Here is a 26710-nt window from a genome sequence, read left to right on the forward strand (position 1 = left end):
TATTAAACATCATATTCAATCATTTCAGTACATTCTTTGAATTAATTTATAAATTATATTTTTAATTCTTTTTTAATTTTCTTTACAAAAATATTGACTAATCTTATTTGTCATGTTATCTTATATATAATTTATATTAATGATGTATAGAAAAAAACAGAAACTTCAACAATAAATAAAAAATATTTCGAAAGATATTCTCTAATATTTTTGTAAAAATTAAAATGATTTAATAAAACGGAACGAAATAAATTGGACATGATTTTTGTGTGGATCAGCTATTAGAGGATGTATTGGCTATCTTATTATAACATATAATAATACTTAGTTTAAGTAAAATATATATAAAAAATAATATTAATGCTCCTTTAAGTACATATATGTACCAATACATTTTATATTATATAATATTAATGCTCTTTTATATACATATATGTATTAATATATTTATATACGTTTTAACATATGCGATCTTATCTTATTTATAAAATATATTTATTTAGATTCAGTTAGATCCAAAATTTTTCTACAAACTAGTCGTAACCTTCGTAAAACATGATTACTAATATCATTATTCTTTTTCGATATATCATTTAATTCGTCGCATATTCTGCTCACGTGTTCATCAAGATCATTTATAGATGGAGTTTCATCAAAACTTTCCATGGAATGGATTTCCAATTTAGGAAGTTTTTCATCTCTTTGAGAATCCTCATAATTATTACAAACATGATAGATATCTTGCAAATGTTTTCCTATATGTTGCAAGTAATCTTCAATATTTGAGAAATTTTGAAGTTCATGATAAATCGTGCCGGATAAATAGGCCGGTAAAGAATCTCTTAATAACGATTTTTTCGTAACTGCAGCAGCCATTTTAGTAACAAGATCTTCGTTCGGGCATATATGGGCCACATGATCGAATGATTCAAAGGCTTCTTGTCGTACCCAAGGATTTTCATCTTCTAAAAGTCGACAATTGAATTCCGCTAACGCATTGGCAACTTTAAGTCCACAATTATCAAGTGAATCGATATTATTTCTTAAATAATGTGACGCAATCGCTTTAACATGCGGCGGAAAATAAAAGAATGACGTTAGAATTGCTTCTATAATCTGAAATAATTAAATACTATTTACATATATATAATTTTATGCGATTATATATAAAAAGATACGTTTTAAGATTTGATATATAATTTTTCTATAATTACGTCGTAAAATAAAAAAATTATATTTATATTTAGTTGATTTAAATTAAAAAAGAATATATGCAAAGCAAAATTCAAACTGAATCACGAAATTTTCAAAATAAATTTTATTTTATGTAATATTATTATATATTATATAATAAAATGACAATGTTATAAATTATTATTATATAATACAAAAAAAAAAAGACAGAAAGAAATGAACATACCGAGAAGAAAATATTATCTTGAATTTTTTGAGGCTGCGTGGCAACAAATAACTTCAATATGAATTCCGATAATATATCCAACTGTCTACCTTCGAAAATTTCGATTGTGCTTGCTATAGAGTTCCATATCTGAGAGAGAATATCAATGATATTTTGTTCTTCCGTGTAATTCAATTTCCCGACCAATGGCATCAACTTTGTCTTTTAATGTGGAAAATAATTATGATTAGAATCGTCGTAAAAAAAAAAAAAAAAAAAGAAACGAAAAATTTATTCGAATTTACAATATATTTTTAATAATTTACAATATGATTCCAGTTTTGTATGGTGGGTTGCCGGTGTAATTCTGCAAAGGCAGTCGGGATTTCATTTAATACACATGCTAATCGATTTTGCAAGAATGATTTCGTTTTGGATGGCAAAAATCGAGCGACGGGTAACCAGGATGGATTTTCGAGATCATCAAATTCCGTTATAAGGGTATGCTTCGTTTCCTCTGAGAGTAAATTGTACAATCTTCCAATTAAATTCTCCAATATAACGACTTCGAGACTATTGCTACGCGTCATTAAAACAGCGTAAACTTTTAGTAGATATTTCACGTGACTAACGCAAAGTTCCGACGAACCAATGCTGAAAAGAGGATAAAGGGATATTACGTTCAAGAAAAAGATGAAATATTAAAAAAAAAAATTCATTTAAATTGAAAAACAGATCGGTTCCATAAAAAATAAAATATGCAACGAATGATGAAGCAATATTTTGTAAATAATTATTATTCGATAATTATGAAATATATATATTCAATAATCTATCAGAATCGGTATCGCGATAAATTTTATAAAAAAAAAAAAAAAAAAAGTGCAAAATAAATAATCGAATTTTACTTAGATTATAAAATACGATATTCATGATGATATCACGGATTATTGGAGATATGCGATTTACAAACCGGTCAACGAAACACCAAATATCCGAACTGAGCAAGGAACTCCAAAGTTGATTGCTTAACAAATGCTTCAACAAAATCAATTCGATAGCTTGAAATCCATCCGCAGGTATTTGACTAATCAGACCACAAATTGGCACTATTGTGGCTTCATATATCGAAGCTGATCTTGGTCTTTCTCCGATATCGTGTACACCTGGTAATCTCACTTGACCCACTAATATTTCTTCCTGTACTTTATGAGGATACAAATATAAATATTTTCAAGATTTCGTTTAATTCCAAACTTTTCCAATCTTTTCGATCTTAATTTTTAAAATCATCGATTCATTCAAATCATAAGTTTGGTTGAAAATTAACCAAAATTAAGATTTATAAATTTAACAAATATTAAACATATATAAAAAATGTAGTACTACTCACTGTGATTAATGTTAGTCAATGCAACATCAATGATCGATTCAGCGCCTAATGTCCATTTGCAATGTTGCTCGTACGGCATGTTGATTAATATTTTCATAATGCTAACTATTAATAAGTGGTAACCTAACTTATCGATGTTTGCTTGATTTCCATATTCGAAAAATGTCTAAAATATTTTTTAAAAAGAGTCTCGACAAAAATATTCCATATTCGTGATTAAACAAATTTATTAATAGAATGGGCGAACCTGCTTGAAATCGGAAGATTTGAAAAGTGTATTTAAAAATGGTTCCGATCCTCGAGAGATGTGTACATTTATTAATTCGATTAATTTATCGTCGATCTTTGATTTTTGCAAACATAACGGAGAACACCTATTCGCAAAGAAATAACGTAGAGAAAGAAATTTGAAATTAAACGAAAGAGACGAAGGAAACAAAAATAATAATTAAATACTTGTGCATTTTTAATAAAAGTTCGATTGCAAACGAAAGAATCTCATTATTTATGTATGAATGATAAGTTGCGAATAATTTGTCCAAAATTTTTAACGAATGACCAATAACTTTTATTTTTCTTTCATCGATCCGTTCTTGAGTTGAGTCCTGTAAATATAAATATAATTGGATAAAAATACATAATACAATTTTATAAAAAAAAATACGAATTTTTAAATTCGCTTTTATATTAGTTATTTTTCTAATATTTTTCGATATCTGTTATTCAAAAAAATCAGAAAAAAGCATTGCTCATGCATCATTATAGATTTAATTATTATTATAGATATATATCAATAGAGAAATCAATAAAATATCTGATAAGCGACTTAAAAAGTGACATATAAATACGTACAAGTGCATATAATAGATAATTCGATAATTCTCGTATCATACAATAATGATACATATATGTATATAAAATTTCTTTTATATATATATTTTTTTTTAAGTGAAACATACCTGACAGAACAAAAACATCGAGGATATATTTTTTGCCAATTGTGCAAGATGCGAAGTGACGCTCGTAGCATTCGTTCTTTTGACAAGATCTTGTTTCGTAATTGCCAATTTTCCGAATACTTTTGATGTTTCTACGAACGTTTTCAAGTCTAAATCGTGAGCAATAGTGACGAACAATCCGATCGAATCGATCACTGTTTTGAATAGAAAAAATAATGTTTTTTAATCGAAACGACGAATTAAAAAGAATTTCCATGGATTATTTAATTTTTCTTTCAATGTTATTGCATATTCGATTTCTTCAAATAAAACAGCAAGAATATAATAAAAATTCTAAATCACACTGTTAAATATCGAGAGTATAAGATGAGAAATTGAATTGTGTCTTTTTTTCTTTTTTTTCTCTCCCCTACACTCGGTGTATTCGATGAAGATAAAGACGATTCGTATTAAAGAATCGTTAAGACGTAATAGGATCGCTCACCTTTTACCAATAGTTCCGATTCCGTATCCGTGTCGAAGACTATTACACCGTCCAAAGTGGCCAAGAATAGATTCAAGATCGTTTTTGCTTTACGAAAGAGATTCGTTAATTCTTCCGATATGTTATCGAATAAAACACCGTATAATTTTTTACTGTAAAAAAAAAAAAATTCTCTTCGTTCTTTTCATCAATCGTAAAAATAGGATCAATCATCAAATATTCTATCCGTAATATTAAATATTTGCTGGACATTTTCGTATCGATTTGTCTCCAAGGTTTAAAACTTTTTAAAATCATCGTACGATAATATTCGATAGATTTTTAGAAAATTAAAAAATTTCATTTCACCTTCCTCTACAGTGTTCGAATATTAATTCAATTGTAACAAGTACGTTCTCCAATGTGGATTTAAGATCCGTGGCAGATGTTCTCTCAAGTTTCGATACGCGTTCCATAGATTTTTCCCATATTATTAACAATTCGTGGCAAACGAACAGTTTTCGTTTCGTGTCTTGCACCGTGTCTTCGTTCACGTCTCTATTTATCATTTCACCGATCTGCTTTAACGTCTTCGAACGAAGATAAAGAAAATAAAAATGTAACGATCGGTTAAATTCATTCGTAAAATAATATTTTTTACTTCTTTACCTTGAGCAAAAGATCGTGAGCGAGAGGAAAAATTTCGTTGAAAATTTTCTCATCTAATAAATTATCCGAGCAGGAGGATAAAGATTGTTCCAGTGTTCGTTGCAATAATTCCCCATCGTATTTCTGAACAAGACTCTCCAAAGCATCGTGATCATTGATTAAGAAAAATAAAATAGAAATGAATTTGAAAAATAAAATTGTACGAAAAATTGAATTATTCTAAAGGATATTTTTAATTTCGATGAACAATCTTCGATACTTTTATCATTGTCGCTGAACGAATCTTCTAACAAAAAAGAGAAAGAACTTTCGTTTGCCATTTCTCCCAAATTAATTTTCGAGATCTGTGGAAGAATAAAATAAAAAGTAGCACATAATAAGATCGCATAATTATTCAGCAATTAATGTGGAAATATCGTTCAGATTCAAATTCTTCAAGCAATGCATTTTTCTATGCATAAACTTTCCTTACAATTTTACAATTAACGAGTTATTAACAAAAAAACAATCACGAATCTGCGACGATAAATATGCAACATGTGAAAGAAAATCTGTTACAGATATTTTTTTATCGATAAAAAATTACATTAAATTATTCAAGATGTGCACTCGATAACAAAGAAAAGTAGCAAAACGAAGACTCCTTGAATAATTTTTTTCGATACATTCAACAGATTTTTTCTTCGACACGTGTTGCTTGAACTTGTTCGTGTTCAACCGACGACACCATCTGACACTGTCACAATTAAACCAGTCTACGTGCCCCAGTGTTTTTTTCTTAACAAAGTTAAGTAACGAAAGTTTTTGCAAAGAAAGATGAAATTACCTCAATTAATCTCTAATTAACCTAATTATTCTTTCATTTTTGAAACATCCTGTATATATATATATTTTTTGGTAAGAAAAGATTATATTTAGATTATTATATTCGTAAAAATAATCAATCAATTTTTTTTACTGGACGATTTTTCTTCAAGTCATATTTTAAACGTAAAAGAAAATAATTGGAAAAATAATTTATAATTCCGTTTTTCGTGTTGCGGGCAAATCAGGCATCCATCAATCCTGACGAAACGGCTCGATCGTGAAACGAGGAGCCTCGAAAATTTCTTGGCAAGCCTCGCCAAGTCGAACTTTCTAGTCCCGATCGAGCACGATAGACAGTCATTCCAGAAACCGGAACAGGGATGGATAAACTCGAACGAAAACTAAAAACTTCGATTCCGTCAAAGGAAACGTACAAAACGCAAAGATATTTCGTAAACAAACGTTAACAATCTTAATTTAGAGACTTTATTCAAGAAATAACGATGACGAGCCTTAAAAAAGAGAAGAAAAATGATTCGCGTGATCATCAGAGAATAATATCACTTTTTTAATTACTTTGAGTACAACTTAAATTACGTCCATCCAGCTTCGAATTAATTAATTGATTAGAATGTAAAACAAGAAGAGCAAAATTTTAAGATGGAAACGAGGAGAAGAGTTATTCCATCGGTATTGCCCATCCCTGGGCCAAGGTACGTCTAAATCGTTGATAAGCGAGGCAATTAAGGGTAGAAGAGCTAATGGGATTCTCTTAATTTTCAAGGATTCGACGTGGCCGAGTTCCGGGGGCGAAAGTTTCGCGTTTAAATCCTGCCGCAACGATTGAAGAGTGACTTGGTGGCGGGCGAAGAAGAAGGCGGGCAAGAAAGAGACGAACGAGAGAAAAATGGATTTGAATGATCGCCGATGCCATGGCAACACCGGACAACAAGCTGTCAGATGATAGGTAAAGTTTTGATCAATAATACCCGGTGACTGTCGGCTATAATTCGACTTTGCCGATTTAAGACACGTTCCCGGGAAATCGAGTGATCCAGTTGCAGTTGATGCCTTCGTGGAACAATATCGAGCGATTGGCTCGTCTTTAACGTTAACAGAAGGCGAATAATTGAGAGGAGAAACTTGGGGAAATAAGAAAGGAGGAGAAAGGAAAAGTGGAAGAGTATAAAATGATAATAAATAAAAGACTTTCAAATATGCGTTACAAAACAACATTTTAATTATTATTATCGTTATTATTAATATATAATAATAGAAATAAGAAATTTCATTGTACGTCGATATTTATCATTTTTCCAGTCAAATATCGGATAAATATTCACGAAAGAGTATTGAAGAGGATTTTCTAAAATCCTGAAAAGTCCTTCCAAATATCAAGAAAGAATCGAAACTTACATACTCGATGTTTCGTGTCGCAAATTTAGATTAATTCCCAACTAGATATTGATCGAGGAGGTATTAATTTCAAAGATCGGAAAAAACCTTGGAGCTTTTCCGCGAACGAAGGAAAATAAAGATGAAATGAAAGAAGAGTGGGAGGGGGGGTTAAGTACGTAGTGTCTCGCCTTACACGACCGATAGGAAATTAGGGGGGCGGTGCGAGTTAACGTACGTGAGTGAGTTCGACTACCCTTCGCATTCCAACAACGGTGTGCCGCGACCAAAGTGTCGGTGTGGTAGTCTCGAGCGTCGTTCGAATTAAAGGAAGCAATATATCGTTCAACCACCCTTTGGCCGAGTGGAGGGTGGAAACGGTAACGGTGTTAGTGGCCGAGCACTGCACACCGATTACCGGCGGTGGTGGGTAACGCCAAGTGGGTATATAAATCGGTGAAATGGCAGTGGTGGTGAACGATCGTGTCAGGGGGCAATGGATGGAAGTTAGTCAGTCGGCGCTTGCTCGCGCTGCAACCACGATGGAAGTTCATCCATCCTGTTTACGTATTCCACCCCTTTCCAATCTCGAATCTTAAACTCGTCGTAAAAGTGAGTATCATCGATTTATTAACGACCGATCGAATAATTTTTTTTCTTTTCTCTTACGAATCAACGAGTTCTAACTTTTGTAGATCTGTGTTTTCATTTCATCGTAACGAAGCCTCGATGGCGATCGAGAAATGTCAGGATCCGAAAAATCGATCAGACCAATCAGGCAATTGTCCTTGCAACCACCTGCGCCCCGTCGTCAGCAAGTTAGACGGCAAAGATCCGCGGAGGATGAGAAATCATTGCAGATCTGCGCGAGTCCATTCGCACGTGGCAAGCGTGGAACTTGTAAAGGCTCTGAGAGACCTAAGGTATCCTTCACTACACAACGTTCTCTAAAATATTAATTTCTTATTTAATAATTGTCGATGTTGTCCGTATTTTCTTTTTTCAACGCGTAACGGAGAGAAAATTCGAAGAAAGCTCGATTCGATTTCGCGATTCGCAATCGATGACAAGATGGCCGATGAATTTTAGGTTCGCGTTGCCTGGAGGGAAACGCGGCAAAAGAATGAAGAGGAACTGGGGCAAGTCGAGGTGGTGGCTCGCCAAATTCCAGGACGATCGAAATCTACCAGTGGAAGATCGAGGGGGATCGAGAAATCGATTCTTTACTCTAGATTGGAATTAGCCGAGAGGTTGAGGCTCGCTTGGCAAAATCGAGAGAAGAACAAAGCTAATATCAATATCTTCTTGGCTCGTGAAACTTTGGACGAGAGATGTGACTCCGAAATATCGAACGGCACCGCTCCATCGTCTCCTGTGCGAATAAACGACGAATCCAAGATCGAGACTCCTCTGGATAATAATTATAAAACGATACGAGACGAAGATCGGGAGAAAGAAGACGAGAAAGTTGTTAGAAAATTGGGAAACAATGATGCGACAACTTCAGGAAGAATTGACGACAAACTGCATGTTAATTTTCTACCTTTGGAGAAGAACAAAGTTTCCGTGCAGGCGAAGAGCAAAGAACGGGAGAAGGTTGATACGGAAAAGGAGCGGGTAAACGAGGTACAATTAAATGCATCGGCAAAGCATATTATAATCTCGAATTTCGAAACGCCATTAATTTCAATTTTCTTTATTTAAGCAAATATCGAGGAATTCAAGCGTCGACGAGTACGTTTCTATTAAGAAAAAACAGGCTTCCGACTGTTCGAATCATCGAGGCACGTCTACGTCATTACCATCGATCAAGATAGAAAATTCCACTTTGGCAATCGCGAAGACCTCGAGGGAAGATTTCTCATCGGCTAAGCAAAAGCGTGCAAGTTTTCATAGCGGCACTAACCGAGCCTTCCTCGACCCGATCAGATCGGAGATCAAATGGAGCTCGGAGAAAAATTCGTTTCAGAAATCATCGATCGACAATCGCGTCACGATCGTCGAAAAGAATTTTTCAAAGCAAACGATCGGGAATAAAGAGAACGATACAGCGGACGAGAAAAATACGCCCAGAGAAAATAATTCTCCGTACGACTCGATTACGAACGAGAAAGACGGGATGGAAAAGATAGCCGTGGTCGATAAATCGAATTGCGTAGATAATAAAAATGCGCAGATAAAAACAGTGATCGAAAATAGAGATAATTTGCAAGATGATAAAACGATAACGCCAAGGGAGATGGATCGATCCGATTCGACTTGTAGAAAAATCTCGTCTACGAATGACGTGCAAGTATCATCGAGAAGTATCATCGAGAACAAAGATGATTCTACGATCGATAAATCTTCGTCTTCGAGGAATTTTAACTCGATGAACGATAAAAATCCGCCGATAAAGAAAACGGTGGAGAATCAAAAGATCGAGCAGAAATCAAGGAGGACTAATTCTGCGCCGCCGCAACGGCGTTTCGAATCAATTTCGCCTAATAATAATCGGGTTCACGTTAATATTGGGATTGACTCGATGAGAAAGAACCGTAATCAAAAAGATCAAGATGTGGATTGTAAATATAACACGATGGAAAAGACAGATACGGCTGTAACAAAGGTACATCGTTCCTTATTGGAATCATTTCTATAGATACTTTTATAACACAAAGAAATATGATTCTTTATCGTCGTTGAATTATCATTGAAAAGAAATATTTTTTTCTTTCCACGATTACGATATCAAATTTCTATGAAATTCTTTTTTATTTTTACAATTAGCGAGATATCGCCGTTCAAAGCATGCAATTTTTATAATATATTTCTTTTTTATTATTATTATTTCTTCAGCGTGCATCTGTACTGCACACCGATATAAAACTTTTCGATTCACGCTGTTGATTTATTTTTTTGCATCTCGTTATCCTCGAGCTCTTTTTTATCCTCGATTGGCGCATAAATTGAAAGATATACGATATTTATATTTTACGAATGGGATATATAATTTATCGAATAAATATTTACTCGATATTGATAATTATTAGATTTATTTTGAAAAAGAATCTGACATTTAAAATCGAAAATTAATTAGATATCGTCGAGTCGAGGTGTGAGATCGGCACCGTTAAAGAGACGATCCAGAAGTGCAAAAAGACGTTTTTGCGGCGGAGGTACGTCGAAAAATGAGGAGGATGGAAAATCACGGAATAGATCCGGCACTCGTGCCGGAAAGAATTCGATCGATTCAAGAACAATGGACATCGTTACGATGGTATCCCTTGTTAGTTCTGCGGACAGCGATAGCGATATCGAAAATTCATTCAGGGATGATAAATTAATTGACGAGTTGCGTAGTAAACTACCCACCACGTCGATCATTAAAACGTCGATTAACTCAGCTTTGAGTAGCGCGAGGAGGCCTATCAAGTCAGGTACATACACTTCGATGCTTTTTATTTAAAAAAAAAAAAAAATTGGATTTTTTCAGAAATATAAATCGCATAAGATCTCTAATTTCTAATTTTTACGTCGAAATTTTATTTTTTGCAGCTGCTTTAAATTAGATCACGTATAGAGTTCGCACAAATGTGTGTGTGTGTGTGTATATATATTTCATTTGCGAATATCAAATGCAATTGCAAATGAAAGAAGAATTTAGTAACATATGTGCGTTTGACGATCATGGAATTGTAAATGAACGAAATAATTATGAATGCAAATGCCGCGAATTATTTTGAAATATTCGTCTTTGAAGTATCTTCGAGCATGAAAAGAAAACAACAAAAAGACAAACACAAAACGTAATGTTAATTTTCTTCTTCGTAACGAATCTTAGTACGAGTCTCATTGATAAACTTTTAAAGATTCTATTGCTTTTTGTAATTAAAAATCGTCATTAAAAATTAGAGATACGTTCGACGTGATTAAACTTGCTTTCCCACTCTCAAAATTTTTTGTATACAATTTTCATTTTTTCTTTATAAAAAAATAAAATTTCAACAACGGCGACATACTTTAAAAATTTAAGAATTTACATTTTAGAAGATTTTGTTATTAAATTCCACTATTATTTTATCTTATAATTTACGTAAAGCTTAAAATTTAATCGAGATATCGCAAATATTTATCTGATCCTTTAGCAAGAAATTATATCATTTTCACGCAGACAAGATTCAATAAATCTCCATTTACATTCCGATCGTTTTACTTTGATCTCTCAGTTCGCAAGAAATTCGAAGAATGAACCGAGGGAAATTCCTGACAGTACCTTTCACACTCGAATCGCTCTGAACGATCTTCGTTCTTTTAAATACAGTTGTATATCGTCGTTAATTAAAGTGAACTTCTATCGTGCAACGACATGAAACTCGTGAAGACAATAAGAGGATCGAACCCGTTAAATCGACCAAACTTCTTCTCTATTGCACCACTGACCCTGAAGCAAAATATTCCATTGAAACTCGCCACGTAATCAGGTTTTAATAATTGCACTTGGATTGATGGCTGTTCGGTCAGGGTAAATGCCGATTTAACGATGAAACTTCGGATATTTCGTAAGATATCGTGTTTTCATTATTCGAAGTGTTCTTCACAGTTCCAACAAGATCAAATCTTTAACTTAATAATCGAAGGAAAGAAGGAACGAAAGTTTAAAGGAGAACGAGATTGAGAGAAAAAGCAAGGGAAAAAAATAAATTGAAGTAACAATTTGGTGGATCAATCTCTTTTTTTTAGAATTTAATGTTTTACTTTTATCAGAGAGACACATTGACCGATACAAATTTCTTCTTTCATTTTTTTTTATATTATTTTCTTTCACTTTCACTTTTAAAATGTTATGTTTTTATCGTATTTGTAAGGAAAGAATTCATAATGGAACGGTATGGGGGAGAAAATAGAGACGAAAGTCGTAGAAAAATATTAGATAGCTCATTTAGTATCCTGTAAAACCGAATCGATGACACGAAATATCGTTTGGCCCAGTTTTCGGTAAATGGCCAAGTATTGCGAATATCGGCCCATTAAATTAGGTTGCTTGGTAAATACATTTATCGTGACTATAAAATTTCCCTGACTCGACATTTTACCTTGATTCAATTGGATCGATTACAGAATCTACCAATACTAAATAAAAATCGAATGAATTTATTCAAATGGAAGTGATTAAATAAGTGCATCATTATGAATACATATCGTGACTATTATCGTTCAAATTTAAATGTTCAAATTTAATTTCAATTTATTGGAATATTAAAGATTTTTAAAATTTTAAATTTTATTGGATAACTTTTACTTTATGATTTTTTTCAACTGACCTCCATTAATCGATTAATTTTAATCAGATATTAGCAGTAGTGTAAATTAATGATTCTCAATTCTGTAAATTAAAAGAAAATCAAACAATAGATTTAATTCGATATTATAAAATTCGATTCGTCGAGATCGATAACAAATAATCGGTGAAAAGAAATTCTTGTTGTGCAGTTTCCTTTCAAAAAGATTCTTTCGACGAAGAAGAATATAGTCCATCAAAGGAGCAACAACTCTCGCCGAAGGAGGAGAAAAGAACGACAGAATCGTGGTTGGCGATCATCGGTAACCAACGTGGAGCTACTTCGTCGAAAGAAGAAGCGGTGTCTTGGAAAACGGATGTTACTGGTGGTGGTTTGACCCTTCCCATCCTGGCATTGATTCACGACATTGAAGAGCCGCTTGATGTTCCGTTGACTGATCGCGAAAAGAGATGCCTGGCTGTGCCTATTTGTGATTTACACGATAAAAAACGGAAGTTATTGAAAACTCGTAATACGTCATCACGATCGTAAGTATAAAAAAGGAATAGAATTTAATTGATTTTTTGATGAACGCCTCGATAATATGAATTCATAATAATATAGTGGTAACATTAGATATAATAATTTCTATTTTAATAATGTTTGGTAATCGATATAATATCGATGAAAAAAAATAAAACGATAAGAGGCCAAATATACATAATATAATGGAAATAGAAAGAAAGAATCGTGAACGAATTGTATTAATAGTTCTTATAATACGTTTTCTTTATATTCAAATGTAGCAAAAAAGCATGATCGATTGATTCTTTAAGATATCAAATGGAAATTTAATATTTCTTTCATTTCATTTTTCTTTCTTTTGTCTATTTCTTTTTTATAATTTTATAAAACAATAAAACATATTTTGTTTAAAATAAGAATATATTATAATAAATTGCTTTACAGTGGAATAGAAAGACAGATAACATCTATGAAAATAAAGAGAGAGACACAAGAATCACCGATAATAATCTCTCGAAAAATCGATATTTCCGCACAACAATCCAAAACAACTATAAATAATTCTATTGTGAATGTAAGACATATAAATATTTCGTTGTGAAATATAAATTCATTTTTAATTATTAAGAAAAAAAACCTTATAAAAATTGCAGGCAAAAACTACATGTATACTACCTTCGAAGGAAACTCTTCATATGCAATCTATCGAACCACAATTTCAAACCAACAAAGAAAAGGAATGTTGGCATCTTTATAAGAAAATGTGTGATAAAGGCGTTTGCGTTTCTTTTGATACGGTTTTAAGGTTTAAATATGAATCATTTTTAATAAATTCTAAATTAATTTGATAAAAAAATTAATCTTCTATTTTTCACAATATTAAAAAATAATAATTTATACTATTTATAATATTTCAATCAAATATACTTGCTCATTACTGATTCAATTTTCATCACTTATATTATATTGAATAATGAATAATGAATTTATAATAAAACATCTATTTCAATATTATAAAATTTTATCTATGAATTTAATATGGAAATTTTTATCAAAGTTTTATTGAATTGATTTTTCATATCATTATATGAAATTTCATTATTTTTCAGGGGCATGCTTACACCAACGGAATATCGATTAAGACAGAGAGAAGTCTTACAAAATTTATGACAAAGTATAATCATTTTTTTTCTTTTGCTTATATATTGTTGATACTTTTATAAAAAGTTTTATAAAAAGCTACAGTTGTTTATTATCTTTATCTGAAAACATAAACAGTAATATTAAAATAAAACAATGGAAATGCTCGAAATCGTACAATAATCTGAGCTTGTAATTTAGAATTTAAAATATTGTATTTTTTTTAGATTTTACGAATTAAATATAAAAATATAATTTGTAAAAAATCTTTATCTTTTTGGCGAATAAAATATTTTTAGGGAATCAATTTTCTTGAATTTAATATGTAATAATTGCCTATTTTTTAAAATATTTATTAACATATATAAATATTATATAATATGTAAATACCATATTTTAAACAAGATGATATATTTATGAAAAAATTAATAAATAATAGATAGAATATAGATAATAAGTAGATAATAGATATAATATAATAAATATATATAATAGATATATAAAATAGATATATATAATAGATATAATAGGTAGATTAAAAAAATAAATAATAAATTTAAAAAAAAAATTAGAAAAAATTGTCACTGCTATATATTATTATACGAATTTAAATATAAGAGCTTATAAATTTGTTAATTACTTAGAAAAAAAAAGTTGATTATTAAATTTCAATACTGAATGTTTTGTTCAATAATATTTTTAAATCATTTTATATTTATATACTATTATATATACACTATATATAAGTCAATAAAATATTATATTGTCGATAAAATTTAATAATATATTTTTATAAATACATAAAAAATAAAATTTATATTATATTTATTATTTAAAATTTTAAATTTATATTTTGATTTTAAATTTTAATTCGAATTGCATACATTTTTATTGTTAAAATAAAAATAAGCAAACCAAAATTAATAATGATTTTACAAAATATCGATTTCAAAATAATATTGTTTTTTCAAGGGAGTTAAAATATTAAGATACGTCACTGTTTTATGCGTTTTATGAACTGTCACTGTCAATTTGATATTGGTTAGTCTTTTACAAAGTATGTATATGAAATCACGTGTGCTGAGGAAAAACCAATAGCAGAATGATTTGCACTTATAATATTCATTTATTGTCATGACATATACGATTAATGATGTTTTTATCACATGGGAGCAAAGTTAATATCGATTATAAAGCACGACTGGAACACAAATTATATCTGGTATGTTTCTCAATGAATGAAGGTTAATCATTCAATTCCCTCATATGATGGATCTTGATTTTAGATAGAAGATTATATATATATATAAATATATATATATACATATATTATATATATATATATATAATATATATATAATATATATATATATATTGTATTTATACATATATATTTGTATTTATATATGTAATCTTCTATCTAAAATCAAGATCCATCATATGAGGGAATTGAATGATTAACCTCCATGTATATACACACACATATATATATATATACTTTTTTATCTAAAATCAAAATCCATCATATGAGGGAATTGAATGATTAACCCATTCATTGAGAAACATATACATAAGATTATATATATATAATCTTCATATGATATTTTATTATTCTATATATGTATATGATATATATGAGTGAAAAAAAATCTATCAAATATTTAATATTTTTTTTATTTATTTTTTTATTATTTTATTAATATTGATTTAATAATTTTATTGGTTAAAAAAAAATTCAATGTTAAAAAAATATAAAAATATTGTTAGTAGCAAAATATATGAAGATCATAATCATTTATTATAGGCCAGAGAAAATCCAGAACCAATATTTGATGTCTCTGAATGTGCTTTAAAACATGTACCCTCTGGTATTTATTCATTATGTAAAGTATTTAGAAAAAAGATATTATGGATGTATAATAACAAGTTAACTTCACTTTCTGGTGGAGGTGCCTTAAGCGATTTGTCATTACTTGTTATATTAGATATTCATGGAAATGAATTTACTCATTTACCATCTGATATAATGTGTCTTGCTTCTCTCAAGGTATATGTTATTTCAATATTTAATTATTGAAATATATCATATAAATTAAATTTATTTGAAATTCAAAAAAAAAAATTATTTTTTAATCATATTATATATTTTAGGAACTTTATTTACAAGACAACAATATACGAAAACTGCCAAATGAAATAATACATTTAAATAAATTAAATATTTTAAATGTTGCAAAAAACAATTTAAAACAGTTACCAGAGGCAATGGGAAATTTAAAACAACTTTCTATATTGGATATTAGTCAAAATAAATCCCTTCGTAAGCTTCCTAAATCTTTGGGTTATGTACAACAATTAGCACAATTAAATATTGATGGGTTAAATCTATTATATCCTCCTCAAGATATTTTAAATGGTGGCACAATAGTAATTATAGCATTTCTAGCAAATGAAAGTGGTATTGAATATTCACCGGAAGATTCTATTTCTGATACTGATTTATCAAAAAATATGAGTTCTGAGAATATACAAGGAATATATCAAAATAAAAATAATGATATACAGGTATCATGTGTTATATAAGATTATGAACATTGATGTTGCACTTTTACAATGTGTTTTAAATGTTTTGATTTTTACTTTTAGGCAGCATTACAGAAGCTAGAAAAAATGAAGGCATGTGGATGCTTGTTTTATTTTAGCATGTTTTAAAATATATTTCACTGCATATTTACTATTGTTTATTGTGTAATTTAATTTTTATTCATAAAATACTTATTATATGTTTATTTAAAACAAAAATTAATTTATATATTTATATTGCTATAATATGTTTTAAAAAGCTTAATTTTGCTTATATTATTTTAAAACAAATATTTTTATAACATTTTAGTAAATAAAAATTAATTTACAATTTAAATAATTTTATCTTATAGGAACATCGTCAAAATGCATTATTAGAGGTTGAAAAAAATATCAAACAACAACAAGAATATGAAATCGAAATTCAATCAATGTTAAAAGAACATAAAAAAAAGGTACTTGAGATTGCAACTATTGTTTTACAAATAGCACTTTTTATTTTCATATAAAAAAATTTATTGCAATTGCTGGCATTAAAATATTTTTATTTCTAGTTGTTGGAAGATCTTGTTTTGCAACAAACTCAATTACAACATGAATTAGAAAAAGTACAACAAGAAAAAGATTCTAACAGAGCACGTCTACTTTCCTACATTTACAATGGTATAATTAAAATATTTTAGTTATTATATTCATTTTAATTAAAAATAAAATATAAATATTTACTACTAATAAAATATTAATAATAAAGTTATAATAGCTATCAATAAAAATAAAATTTAAATTAAAAAAAATTTTTAAATATTAAAACACTTTGTTAAGTTAATTAATAGATATTAACTTATAAATATTTTTTTAGCCGAAAAAGAAGCGGATAACGTTATCAAAGAATTTTTAAGAAATAGCGAGGAAGAAAGACAAACACAAGCTGAATTATTAGAACAAGAAAAACAAGAAGAAATACAATTGTTATCCTCTTGTCACACAGAACAATTCATGTTCCGTACAAAAGATACTCTTTGTTAGTATTACATCTAAAACAATAAATATATATATATATATATATACATATATTACATGTATATATGTATTATATATATATATATGTATATATATAATTCATTATATAATTATATATAACTTTTATATTTATTTATATGATTTTAATAGTGTCAATGGAAAAATTACTTGAAGAAGAACTTCATAGAACCAAAAAATTGGAAGAACATAGTAAATATAGAGATTATACAGCACAATCTTTGCTCACATTGTTAGTAACATAGTGATAATATTTTATATAAAAATATAAATATATTTAATATCTAATAAATATTTCAGAGAAGTAAGAAATAATGATCATTTAGCACAAATAATGCAAGATCAAGAAAAAAATAGGAAAAATTTAATTGATACATTAAGACAAGATGAAGTCTTACAAAAAGCTGCTGTTGCAGCATTGCTAGAACGTAGTGATGCACGTTATTGGAGTATTATGCAACAAGTCAATTTGGTACAATCGCAATTAGCTGCTCTTACAAACATTGAACTAGAGAGAAGAAAATTAGAAATTAATCAACAACTTGTATGTAATATAGCTTGTATATAATATTTCATTTATATACATTCCTAGTTTTTTGTATTAAAATTTTTTTATTATTTTATACTAAATAAATAGAATGAAATAGCTCAAAAAAGAGTAGCTTTGAGTGCTATTCTAATGAATTTATTAGAACAACAAAAAAATAGAAGAGATCAACTTCTAAAAACAATTAATAGTATAGAACAACAACGTTGTATTACTGTAAGTATAAATTTAAATATTGTTTCGATTTTTTTATAATAATTTTACAAAAATTTATTTTTGAAGAATTCTAGAAGAAAAAGTCAATTTTGGTTAATGCAATATCAATCTTTAATGGAAACACGACCTCAGGGTTTATTGGAAATGCTAGAACCAATGTTAGTGCGACATGTTGCAATAGCAGGTGCATTGCATTGTTTGCCATTTCTAGCTTCTTTACCATCATTACTTCCAAATCTTAATGATGAACAATTGAAAACTGTATGTAAAATATTTAAAAATTTTATTATATATTATCACGCTTTTTAATTATATACTTAATATTTTAGATTGGAATACACTCTGAAAACGATCGTATTGCTATAAGACTTGCAGTTGAAAATTATTTAGCAGAATTAAAACTCAACGAATCTATAATACCCTCTGCACCACCAGAAGAAGCTTGTACAAGTTCCAATTATCAAGAATATAATACTATTCAGAGTATTAATACTGCCGAATGTGTAATTTGCCTTGATTTACAAGTAAAAAAAATTTTCATTTTATTTAAAAGATCTTTATATTAAAATCATACATTTCTTGAGAATTTTTTACTTTTTTTACAGTGTGAAATAATTTTTCTACCATGTGGGCACCTTTGTTGTTGTTCAGGTTGTGCAAATATGATTTCTTCAGATTGTCCAATGTGTAGAAGTGTGATAGAACATAAAATTCACATTTTAAAGCCTTAAAATATGAATAATGTTTTTTGTAAATAATTTCATTTAGATCATTTGTCTTTTAGAATTTAATATTTAATATTTCATTAATAATAATGCAAGTAATTTATTATTTAAGAATTATAATATATATAGTATATATATCTATATACTTCAAATATTTCCATTTACAAGAAAAATATTTCATAATATGTATAGAATTTACCAAATGAGATTATTTTAATACCTTTTCCATTGAGTAATTGATTTAATTAATATTTAATGTTTGATTTTTTATATGATTATTATTGAACAAAAATTTTAAGAAACAAACAAGTTTTATTTATATATATATATATATATATATATGTGAAAATTTTTTAATTTCATTATTTTTTCAATATTAGAATGATATTTTATAGAAATGAGATATATAAAAATTACATTTAAAATAGATAAAAATTATCTAACTTTTTTATTATTATTTAATATATAAATAATAATAAGATATTAAATATTTAGAGAAAAAGAAATAAAATGAGGATTGCATTTATTAATTTGACTACAAATAATTTTTATATAAAATGGACATTGAAATGCATATCTGTAAATATAATAATCTTATAAGTAAAATTATAATTTTAATCTATTATAATAGTTAAGAGTTAATAATACAAAAGAAAAAAAAAGTAAAAATTAAATAAGCTTTTATAAATTGTGTTTATAAAAAAATTGTTTTTATAAAAATTCACTTCTCAAATATAGTATTTTAAAGATATTAATAATTGAAATATTTACATTTCATTAATGTATATATATTCTTTGAGCAAATATTGTTAAAATAAAAATTACAAATAAAAGATTTAAAAAAAAAAACAATTTTTTTGAAGAATAATGTAATTTTTAATGAAGATTTAAAATATTTAAAATATTTAAATTTTTTATATTAATATATTTTATTTAGTTTATTTTATAATAATAAATAGAATGTGACAAAATTTATTAGATTTATATAATAATTCTGTAAAATATGTGTATATCTTTTTTTTTATATATTATAATTTATATACTTAATACATATCAAAAAACCATAACTTCTCTTCCACCATCTTCCTCTTCTATTATATCATCTTCATCCTTTTTCTGTTGTTTTTTTTTAGATGTTGCATCTTTCTTTTCTTTTTGAGCTTTACGAAAATTTTCTAATGATTCTTGAAGTGGATCAACAAATTCATCAAATTCTATATCATTCATTGCTTGAATAACATCTTGACCACTTATTGTTTTACGATTTCCTTTTTTAGCAATTATATTTGCAGATGATGTTAAATATAATATAAAAATTGAAGATGCTTTTGCAACTGCAGTTCTAGCATCTTTAGCAATTGTAACTCCTTCTGGTAATGCCTCTTTTATAATTCTTGTAACAACTGCATTTGGTAAATTAAGATCTTCCAATCTTTCTGCCATCTGACGTTTTTATTTATTTATTCTATAGAAACACATTAATATCAACCACAAAATATAAAAAAAAACGAATTATTAATTAAAAAGTACATATATATATTCTAAGGTTATGATGTAATATGAATAAAGAATATTAATAATAGTAAAAAACTATGCATTAACTTACTTGGTTCTACAAACGTTAAAACGTTAAAATTAATTGATTTAATAAAAGTTATATTAAAATAAAGACAACAAATTTCGATACAATATCTTCTTATTTCCCGCCAATGTGTTCACATATATACTAATAAATAAAATATAATACAAATATATATATATATCACATGAAGAAAAAGCAATAAATCACAGATACATGAAATATATTAACATCTATAGTATTAAATTTAAATCATTAATATTAATAATATTTTTAGTTGCTTTGAAATAATATAATGCGTGAACATCAAAATTTTTTACTTACAACACCATCTACTGCAGAGAAATTAAAAATAAAATTTCAAATATTACATCATAGATTAGATATAAAATAGATCATCCAATGCATTTTGTATTATATAATTTGCATGTCTATTATTCTAATATCATATTAATTCAAACTAAAATAATACATTATTCAGATAAAAAAAAAGTGTAATAAAAATATAAAAATAATTAGTTCGTCTTCGATATAAGAATTATAATTATAATTAATTTTAAATATAAAATTAGATTTAATATAAAACTATTATTGTTTTTATAGAAGAATTTCAAAGAATAATATCTATATTTTTAATATTAAAAATTAAAATTTATTATAATTTTGAAAGAAAAACGATAAAAATATGTTTAATTATCATGCCATACTTTATGCAATCAACAAGAAATATAAATTAGAAGAACAATTAATATAATAAATAGTATAAACATAGAATAAAAATATTGAAATCAGTGCAAATGAAAAAAAAAAAAAAAAGAATAAAAAATAACAGATATAAGAATTGATTCTCAGCGCCATTTTTTAAATATTAGAAATATTTCTGTAAAAATAAAATAAATAAAAAAAAAAAGAATTGAAGATTAGCGCCATCTCGCATTTGAATCTTCGAAGCTTCGATTTGTTATTAGCATAGTGGAAGAACAAGGAAGTATATTAATTCATGTGACGTTCACAGATAAGGAACGCACTTTTTTTTTTTGAGACTGCATCTAAAACGATGTTATTTTCTTTGTTTATGACGTCACGCTAATTCGTGTACCTTTTTGCATATTCTGTTATGCTAGTAATAAAAAATCGGAGCTTCGATAATTCAAACACGAGATGGCGCTGATTATCAAATTTTTTTCTATTCTTGTTTGATTTATGGACAAAATATATTTTTATTAAATATTTATATCATTTAAGAAAGAAAAAAACAATAGATAAATTTTAATTTAGATCTTATTTATATAAAAAAGGATAATTTACTATTTAAAGAATATTTAGTATTTATATAATACAGAGAAAAAATATTGAAATTTATAATTTTTAAGATTTAAGATTTAAAATTGTTAATCAATATCTTATGTAAAGAAAATAATAAAATTAATCAAAATCATTTTTAAGTACATTCTGCAGTTTAAATAGAAGAATAAATAATGAAAGAAGGATAAATAAAAATATAGAGAGAATTGAAGTATTATTAATATTGAAGTATTGAGAGATATACAGAGAAAAATATTGATGATCTATTCATATTCTAATTATATTCTTTATTTTCTCTTGATATTTACTATCCTTATGTATATTTATTAAACTAGAAACTATCTCATGATTATAGACGAAATAAAATATCAATTACATATTTTCTTTTCAAGACAATATGTGACAATAATGTTTTAGTTTTTAATGTATAAAATATAGATATTCTGAAATTTACAATGTATGTTTAGAATGATCTCAAAGCACTATAATCTGATATACATTTTGACCATTCAATATATAAAAATTATAACGGTGGAATTTAAACAAACAAAAATCTGACTAAATAACAAAAGAAATAGAAAGAATTTTGAAGCATCAAAAAATTATGCTATTTGTCAAATCAACTCATTCAATATCTATAATCTTATAACATGCAGTTAACTATCTAAAATACGTAATATCGATAAAGTTGGAAGTGATACTAAAATGGTAAGACTACTAGAGACCTCAAAGATATTCATATGCAATGTAAAATGACACATACATTGATAAACTAATCTAACACATTTAAATCGTGTAGAACGAAAAATCTATTGTCTGTATGGTGGTTCGATAACAGTCATTCAATACAGAAATAATTCTGAAATTAATTATATCATTACTGACAATTATTAAATCTGACGAAAATCAAATTCAGACACCATTCGGAAAAAAATGTCAAAAATTGAAGAAGGAAATCTTCATATACGACAAGCTGAGAAAAGGTATTGTTAATGCAAGATGACAAGTCATGTAAAATTATGTCAATAATTAATCTAATTTTCATCAATTTTTTATATGAAATCGATAATATATGTTTTTTTATAATATAAAAATAATTTCATTTTTATCAATCCATATATTCAAATAAGATAAATCTATATTATAGCTTGAAAACATCACTATTAAAATGGAGACCTGATTTCGAAGTTGCGGCAGACGAATATACAAGTGCAGGTAAAATATATTAAATATAATACATATAATTTAAAGTAGTATATAAAATAAAACATTCTGGTAACTGATATAATGTTATATAAATAACATGTTTTCTGTTATTTATTCTAGCAACTTGTTTTAGAATAGCAAAATCTTATCAACAATGTAAAGATTGCTTAATGAAAGCTTCCGATTGTTATAAAGAAAATAGATCGTATCCTTTCTTCTAAACAAAATTGTATTTCTTATATTCAAATGTATAGGATGAATTATGTAACATAATCTCACCTTTAATAATTTTTAAATTATTTATTGTATAAAAAAACTTAAATTAAAATTGTATTGTATAAATAGAGATATAACATATTTTTTTTATAAACGGATAGATATATAGAAATCATCTTTTTTTTTGATAAAATCATGTAATTTTTAATATATTGATTCTAATTCTTTACACTATAAATAATTTTAAAAATGAAAAAACTGAAATTCATTGTATGAAAGAAAAGAAAAGAAATATTCCTTTATCTTGTTTTTTATATAAATAGTTTAATAGTTTTTTATGAGAAATAATCATTATTGATTAATGTATTAAAAAAATATATGATTCTATTTAAAAAAAAAACAAAATTAATTTTTATATGTTCTTTATATATTTACCTGCAAAAAATTGATAATATTAAATTATATCTCCATTTATATTATATAATTTTTTTGCAAAATTTCTTATTATACAGGTAATAATTTACAAGATAATTAAAATTGTCATTTTATATGACTCATAGTATGAATTTGAATTTGTTTTATATAATTTTAAAATATTTATTCTTTAACATTATGCATAAAAGATGGTTTCATGCTGCAAAGTAAGTTTTTTAAATTTTTAATGGTATATTTTATAAAAAAAAATTTTATTTATCATATATAATAAATCAATATATATAATTATAGGAGTATTGAACAAGCTACTTTAATTTGCAAAGAAATGGGAAATCTTACAGAAGTTTCAAAATTAGCACACAGTGCTTGTTCTTTATACTTGATGCATGGATCGCCTGAATCAGGTGCAACTGTACTTGATAAAGGAGGAAAAATGATAGAAGCTACTCAACCACAAGAGGCACTAGATTTGTTTAAACGTGCTGCTAGTATTGTTATGGTAATATTTATAATTTATTTTTAATATATTTTTAATAATTTTTTAATATTTTTAACAATAAAAATTGAAAATTATATTAACATATTTTTTAATGAAGGGTGAAGATAGTCCACGTCAAGCAGCAGAATATATGAGCAAAGTGGCAAGATTATTAGTAAAACTACAAATGTATGATGAAGCAGCAGATGCAATTCGTAGAGAAATTGGAATGCATCAACAGACAGATCATACATCATCTGTTGGTAGATTAACAGTAGCATTAGTCTTAGTACAATTAGCTCGAGGTGATCAAGTAGCTGCTGAAAAAGCTTTTAAAGAATGGGGAAATTATTGTGAAGCACCTGAGGTCAAATCATATCTTTTAGAAATTTTAAATTTCTTTTGATTAAAATTTTTATATTTATTTTTATCTATTCTTTTTAGATCAATACATTAGAAATGTTATTACAAGCATATGACAATGAAGATGCAGATGCTGCAAGAGCAGCCTTAAATAACCCTTTTATTAAACACATGGATGTTGAATATGCTAAACTTGCTAGAGGTTTACCTTTGCCACAACAAGAATATGCAATACCTCCTCCAGGAGTAAGAGCTAATGCAGCAGAATCATATACATCTCCTAACGCATCAAAATTAATGGAAGAAACTACAAGTGAAGTTCAAGTAAAGAATAAATTTTTCTATTTATTAATTTATTTTTATTCATATATATATATATATATATATATATATATATATATTTTTATTCATATATATATATATATTACAATAAAAGTCCTCAATTTGTGTTTATATATCATTCTAGAACATGAGTATTAAAGAATCTGAGGATACTCCAAAAACATCATCAGAAGACACTATTGAAAAAGAACAAACACAAGCAGCATTTTCAAAAAATATAAATAATGATGAAGAAGATGAATATGAAGGACTATGTTGATTATGCATTCTTATTAAAATTGATAATTTATATCTCAAAGTATAACAAAATTTATTTTGTAAAAGGTACTATATCATTTTAATTCAAATATATGTATATATATATAAAATCTACTTTATGTATAATGTTCAAAAATATTCTTTGCAGATATAAGATATGCCTGCAAATATATATATATATATATATATATAAAATATATAATATATAAGAATTACATATAAAAGAATTCATATATAATTATAAATGTTAAATCTTGTTAAATCATTTAATGCATATTTATTAGCTTAGTAAAAAAATTAAAAAAAAAATTATATTCATAAAAATATATCTAAAAATGTGATGCTTCTAATATTATAAAAAATTTTATTTATTTGAAATATTTAAGTTGTATTCTATAAATATAGTTTTTCTTGTATTACAAAGAATTCTATAACAAGAAATAAATATGTAATATATATATATATATTTATGTTTAATAGAATGTTTGTAAGAATATAATCCTTAAAAAATACAGTTTGCATATTGATATTAGCTTTGTAAACATATTTTTTAGCACTTTCAGAATATATATATTGCAAATTTTAAGTCAATAAAAATGTACAAAACACGAATATTTTAATAATTTTATGTTAATAAACTGTAAAAATATTCATAGAAAAATAAATTGTTATTGCAAATATTTAAGTATATGTAAATATATTTAATTTATTATTGTTTAACATTTATCATTTTCAATATCAAAATTAATTTTTTATGAAAAATATATTGAAGTAGATTTATAAAATTGAAAGTGTTTAATTAAATGCATTTAGATCAAAAGAAAAGAGGTTATGGATATCAAATTTTATATAAATATATTTTTTACTTACGAATTTTATTTTCTAAAGCCACTGTTTTCCTTTATGATATGTTCTCAAATACTAAGAAGTATCAACACGATATTTTCTTTTTACACACACATAAATTTTTAAATATTTCACTTATTGGTTTTAAAAGATTGCTACAAAATATCAGCACTACATATTGTAATTTATAATCATATAAAAACAGAAATCACATAAGATATTCGAAAAGATATCTAAATTTATATTTATATAAGAATATTTTATATAAAATTTTTAATATAAAATATAAAATATAAAATTTATACATATGTTTTTGTTCAATAATATTATTAATCTTTAATTTATTATATCTTTACAATTGAAAATTTTATAATTTTTTCATTTTTTTTTATTAAGTTATATCAAAAATATATATGTACAATTTTCCAAACTTATTAATTTTGTTTATATAGCTAATTAAAAATAAACATATATAATTATTTTAATTGTAATATTATGTTTATAATTATCTTTAATTATAAATGATAAATTATAATTATATATAATTATTATATAATTATAC

The 26710-nt window shown here is 26.5% G+C and overlaps 5 protein-coding genes across 8 annotated transcripts; 3 read left to right on the forward strand and 2 right to left on the reverse strand.

Moving 5' to 3' along the window:
• Positions 1-328: 328 nt before the first annotated feature.
• LOC107998571 (FIGNL1-interacting regulator of recombination and mitosis-like) lies at positions 329-26340 on the reverse strand. Its single transcript, XM_062081127.1, has 13 exons — positions 26173-26340; positions 5114-5227; positions 4884-5030; positions 4584-4804; positions 4236-4387; positions 3752-3945; positions 3249-3397; positions 3040-3166; positions 2793-2958; positions 2373-2604; positions 1726-2053; positions 1421-1621; positions 329-1116 (listed from the first exon to the last, which is right to left on the reverse strand). Exons 2-13 carry the CDS (start codon positions 5201-5203, stop codon positions 496-498), a joined length of 2628 nt encoding a protein of 875 aa, XP_061937111.1. The 5' UTR covers positions 5204-5227; positions 26173-26340; the 3' UTR covers positions 329-495.
• On the forward strand, positions 4369-14318 carry LOC107998570 (uncharacterized). The gene is made up of 12 exons (XM_017057906.3): positions 4369-4510; positions 5936-6403; positions 6475-6657; positions 6720-7697; positions 7781-8008; positions 8175-8711; positions 8791-9693; positions 10165-10504; positions 12558-12894; positions 13316-13445; positions 13525-13676; positions 13981-14318. Exons 5-12 carry the CDS (start codon positions 7829-7831, stop codon positions 14039-14041), a joined length of 2640 nt encoding a protein of 879 aa, XP_016913395.1. The 5' UTR covers positions 4369-4510; positions 5936-6403; positions 6475-6657; positions 6720-7697; positions 7781-7828; the 3' UTR covers positions 14042-14318.
• Positions 15031-20923, forward strand: LOC107998481 (E3 ubiquitin-protein ligase LRSAM1-like). 2 transcript variants are annotated; one of them, XM_062081128.1, is made up of 13 exons: positions 15050-15233; positions 15816-16058; positions 16163-16576; positions 16658-16687; positions 16948-17049; positions 17149-17257; positions 17454-17615; positions 17765-17864; positions 17933-18176; positions 18270-18395; positions 18462-18656; positions 18725-18919; positions 19001-20923. In XM_062081128.1, exons 1-13 carry the CDS (start codon positions 15162-15164, stop codon positions 19124-19126), a joined length of 2118 nt encoding a protein of 705 aa, XP_061937112.1. In that variant the 5' UTR covers positions 15050-15161; the 3' UTR covers positions 19127-20923. The 2 variants fall into 2 exon arrangements, with proteins under 2 accessions (XP_061937113.1, XP_061937112.1); XM_062081129.1 differs by lacking the exon at positions 16658-16687 and having other exon boundaries at positions 15031-15233.
• On the reverse strand, positions 20031-20563 carry LOC107998573 (DNA polymerase epsilon subunit 3). Its single transcript, XM_017057910.3, has one exon. It carries the CDS (start codon positions 20561-20563, stop codon positions 20174-20176), a length of 390 nt encoding a protein of 129 aa, XP_016913399.1. The 3' UTR covers positions 20031-20173.
• Positions 22764-25998, forward strand: LOC107998554 (gamma-soluble NSF attachment protein). Of its 3 annotated transcripts, XR_009831694.1 has the most exons (9): positions 22764-22987; positions 23152-23219; positions 23331-23415; positions 24050-24067; positions 24153-24360; positions 24458-24706; positions 24784-25026; positions 25169-25368; positions 25451-25998. XR_009831694.1 is itself a non-coding variant. In XM_017057886.3 (8 exons), exons 1-8 carry the CDS (start codon positions 22938-22940, stop codon positions 25301-25303), a joined length of 1056 nt encoding a protein of 351 aa, XP_016913375.2. In that variant the 5' UTR covers positions 22764-22937; the 3' UTR covers positions 25304-25412. The 3 variants fall into 3 exon arrangements, 1 of the variants encoding a protein (XP_016913375.2); XM_017057886.3 differs by lacking the exon at positions 25451-25998 and having other exon boundaries at positions 25169-25412; XR_009831695.1 differs by lacking the exon at positions 22764-22987 and having other exon boundaries at positions 23344-23415.
• Positions 26341-26710: the final 370 nt, after the last annotated feature.

Source organism: Apis cerana, linkage group LG11, assembly GCF_029169275.1.
Source record: "Apis cerana isolate GH-2021 linkage group LG11, AcerK_1.0, whole genome shotgun sequence".
Classification (NCBI taxonomy): Eukaryota; Metazoa; Arthropoda; class Insecta; order Hymenoptera; family Apidae; genus Apis; species Apis cerana.

What these genes read in the sequence shown, in the direction of transcription:
- LOC107998571 (XM_062081127.1), bottom strand. Translation starts at nt 5,203, where the DNA reads ATGGCAAACGAAAGTTCTTTCTCTTTTTTGTTAGAAGATTCGTTCAGC. An exon ending in CTCACGATCTTTTGCTCAAG is followed by an intron (nt 4,805 to 4,883) that starts GTAAAGAAGTAA and finishes CTTCGTTCGAAG; the next exon opens with ACGTTAAAGCAGATCGGTGA. An exon ending in CTTTTATTAAAAATGCACAA is followed by an intron (nt 3,167 to 3,248) that starts GTATTTAATTAT and finishes CTTTGCGAATAG; the next exon opens with GTGTTCTCCGTTATGTTTGC.
- LOC107998570 (XM_017057906.3), top strand. Translation starts at nt 7,829, where the DNA reads ATGTCAGGATCCGAAAAATCGATCAGACCAATCAGGCAATTGTCCTTG. An exon ending in AAGGCTCTGAGAGACCTAAG is followed by an intron (nt 8,009 to 8,174) that starts GTATCCTTCACT and finishes GATGAATTTTAG; the next exon opens with GTTCGCGTTGCCTGGAGGGA. An exon ending in TAAATAATTCTATTGTGAAT is followed by an intron (nt 13,446 to 13,524) that starts GTAAGACATATA and finishes TAAAAATTGCAG; the next exon opens with GCAAAAACTACATGTATACT.
- LOC107998481 (XM_062081128.1), top strand. Translation starts at nt 15,162, where the DNA reads ATGATGTTTTTATCACATGGGAGCAAAGTTAATATCGATTATAAAGCA. An exon ending in TGTGTCTTGCTTCTCTCAAG is followed by an intron (nt 16,059 to 16,162) that starts GTATATGTTATT and finishes TATATATTTTAG; the next exon opens with GAACTTTATTTACAAGACAA. An exon ending in TAAAAGAACATAAAAAAAAG is followed by an intron (nt 17,050 to 17,148) that starts GTACTTGAGATT and finishes TTTTATTTCTAG; the next exon opens with TTGTTGGAAGATCTTGTTTT.
- LOC107998573 (XM_017057910.3), bottom strand. Translation starts at nt 20,563, where the DNA reads ATGGCAGAAAGATTGGAAGATCTTAATTTACCAAATGCAGTTGTTACA.
- LOC107998554 (XM_017057886.3), top strand. Translation starts at nt 22,938, where the DNA reads ATGTCAAAAATTGAAGAAGGAAATCTTCATATACGACAAGCTGAGAAA. An exon ending in ATACGACAAGCTGAGAAAAG is followed by an intron (nt 22,988 to 23,151) that starts GTATTGTTAATG and finishes TCTATATTATAG; the next exon opens with CTTGAAAACATCACTATTAA. An exon ending in AGACGAATATACAAGTGCAG is followed by an intron (nt 23,220 to 23,330) that starts GTAAAATATATT and finishes TATTTATTCTAG; the next exon opens with CAACTTGTTTTAGAATAGCA.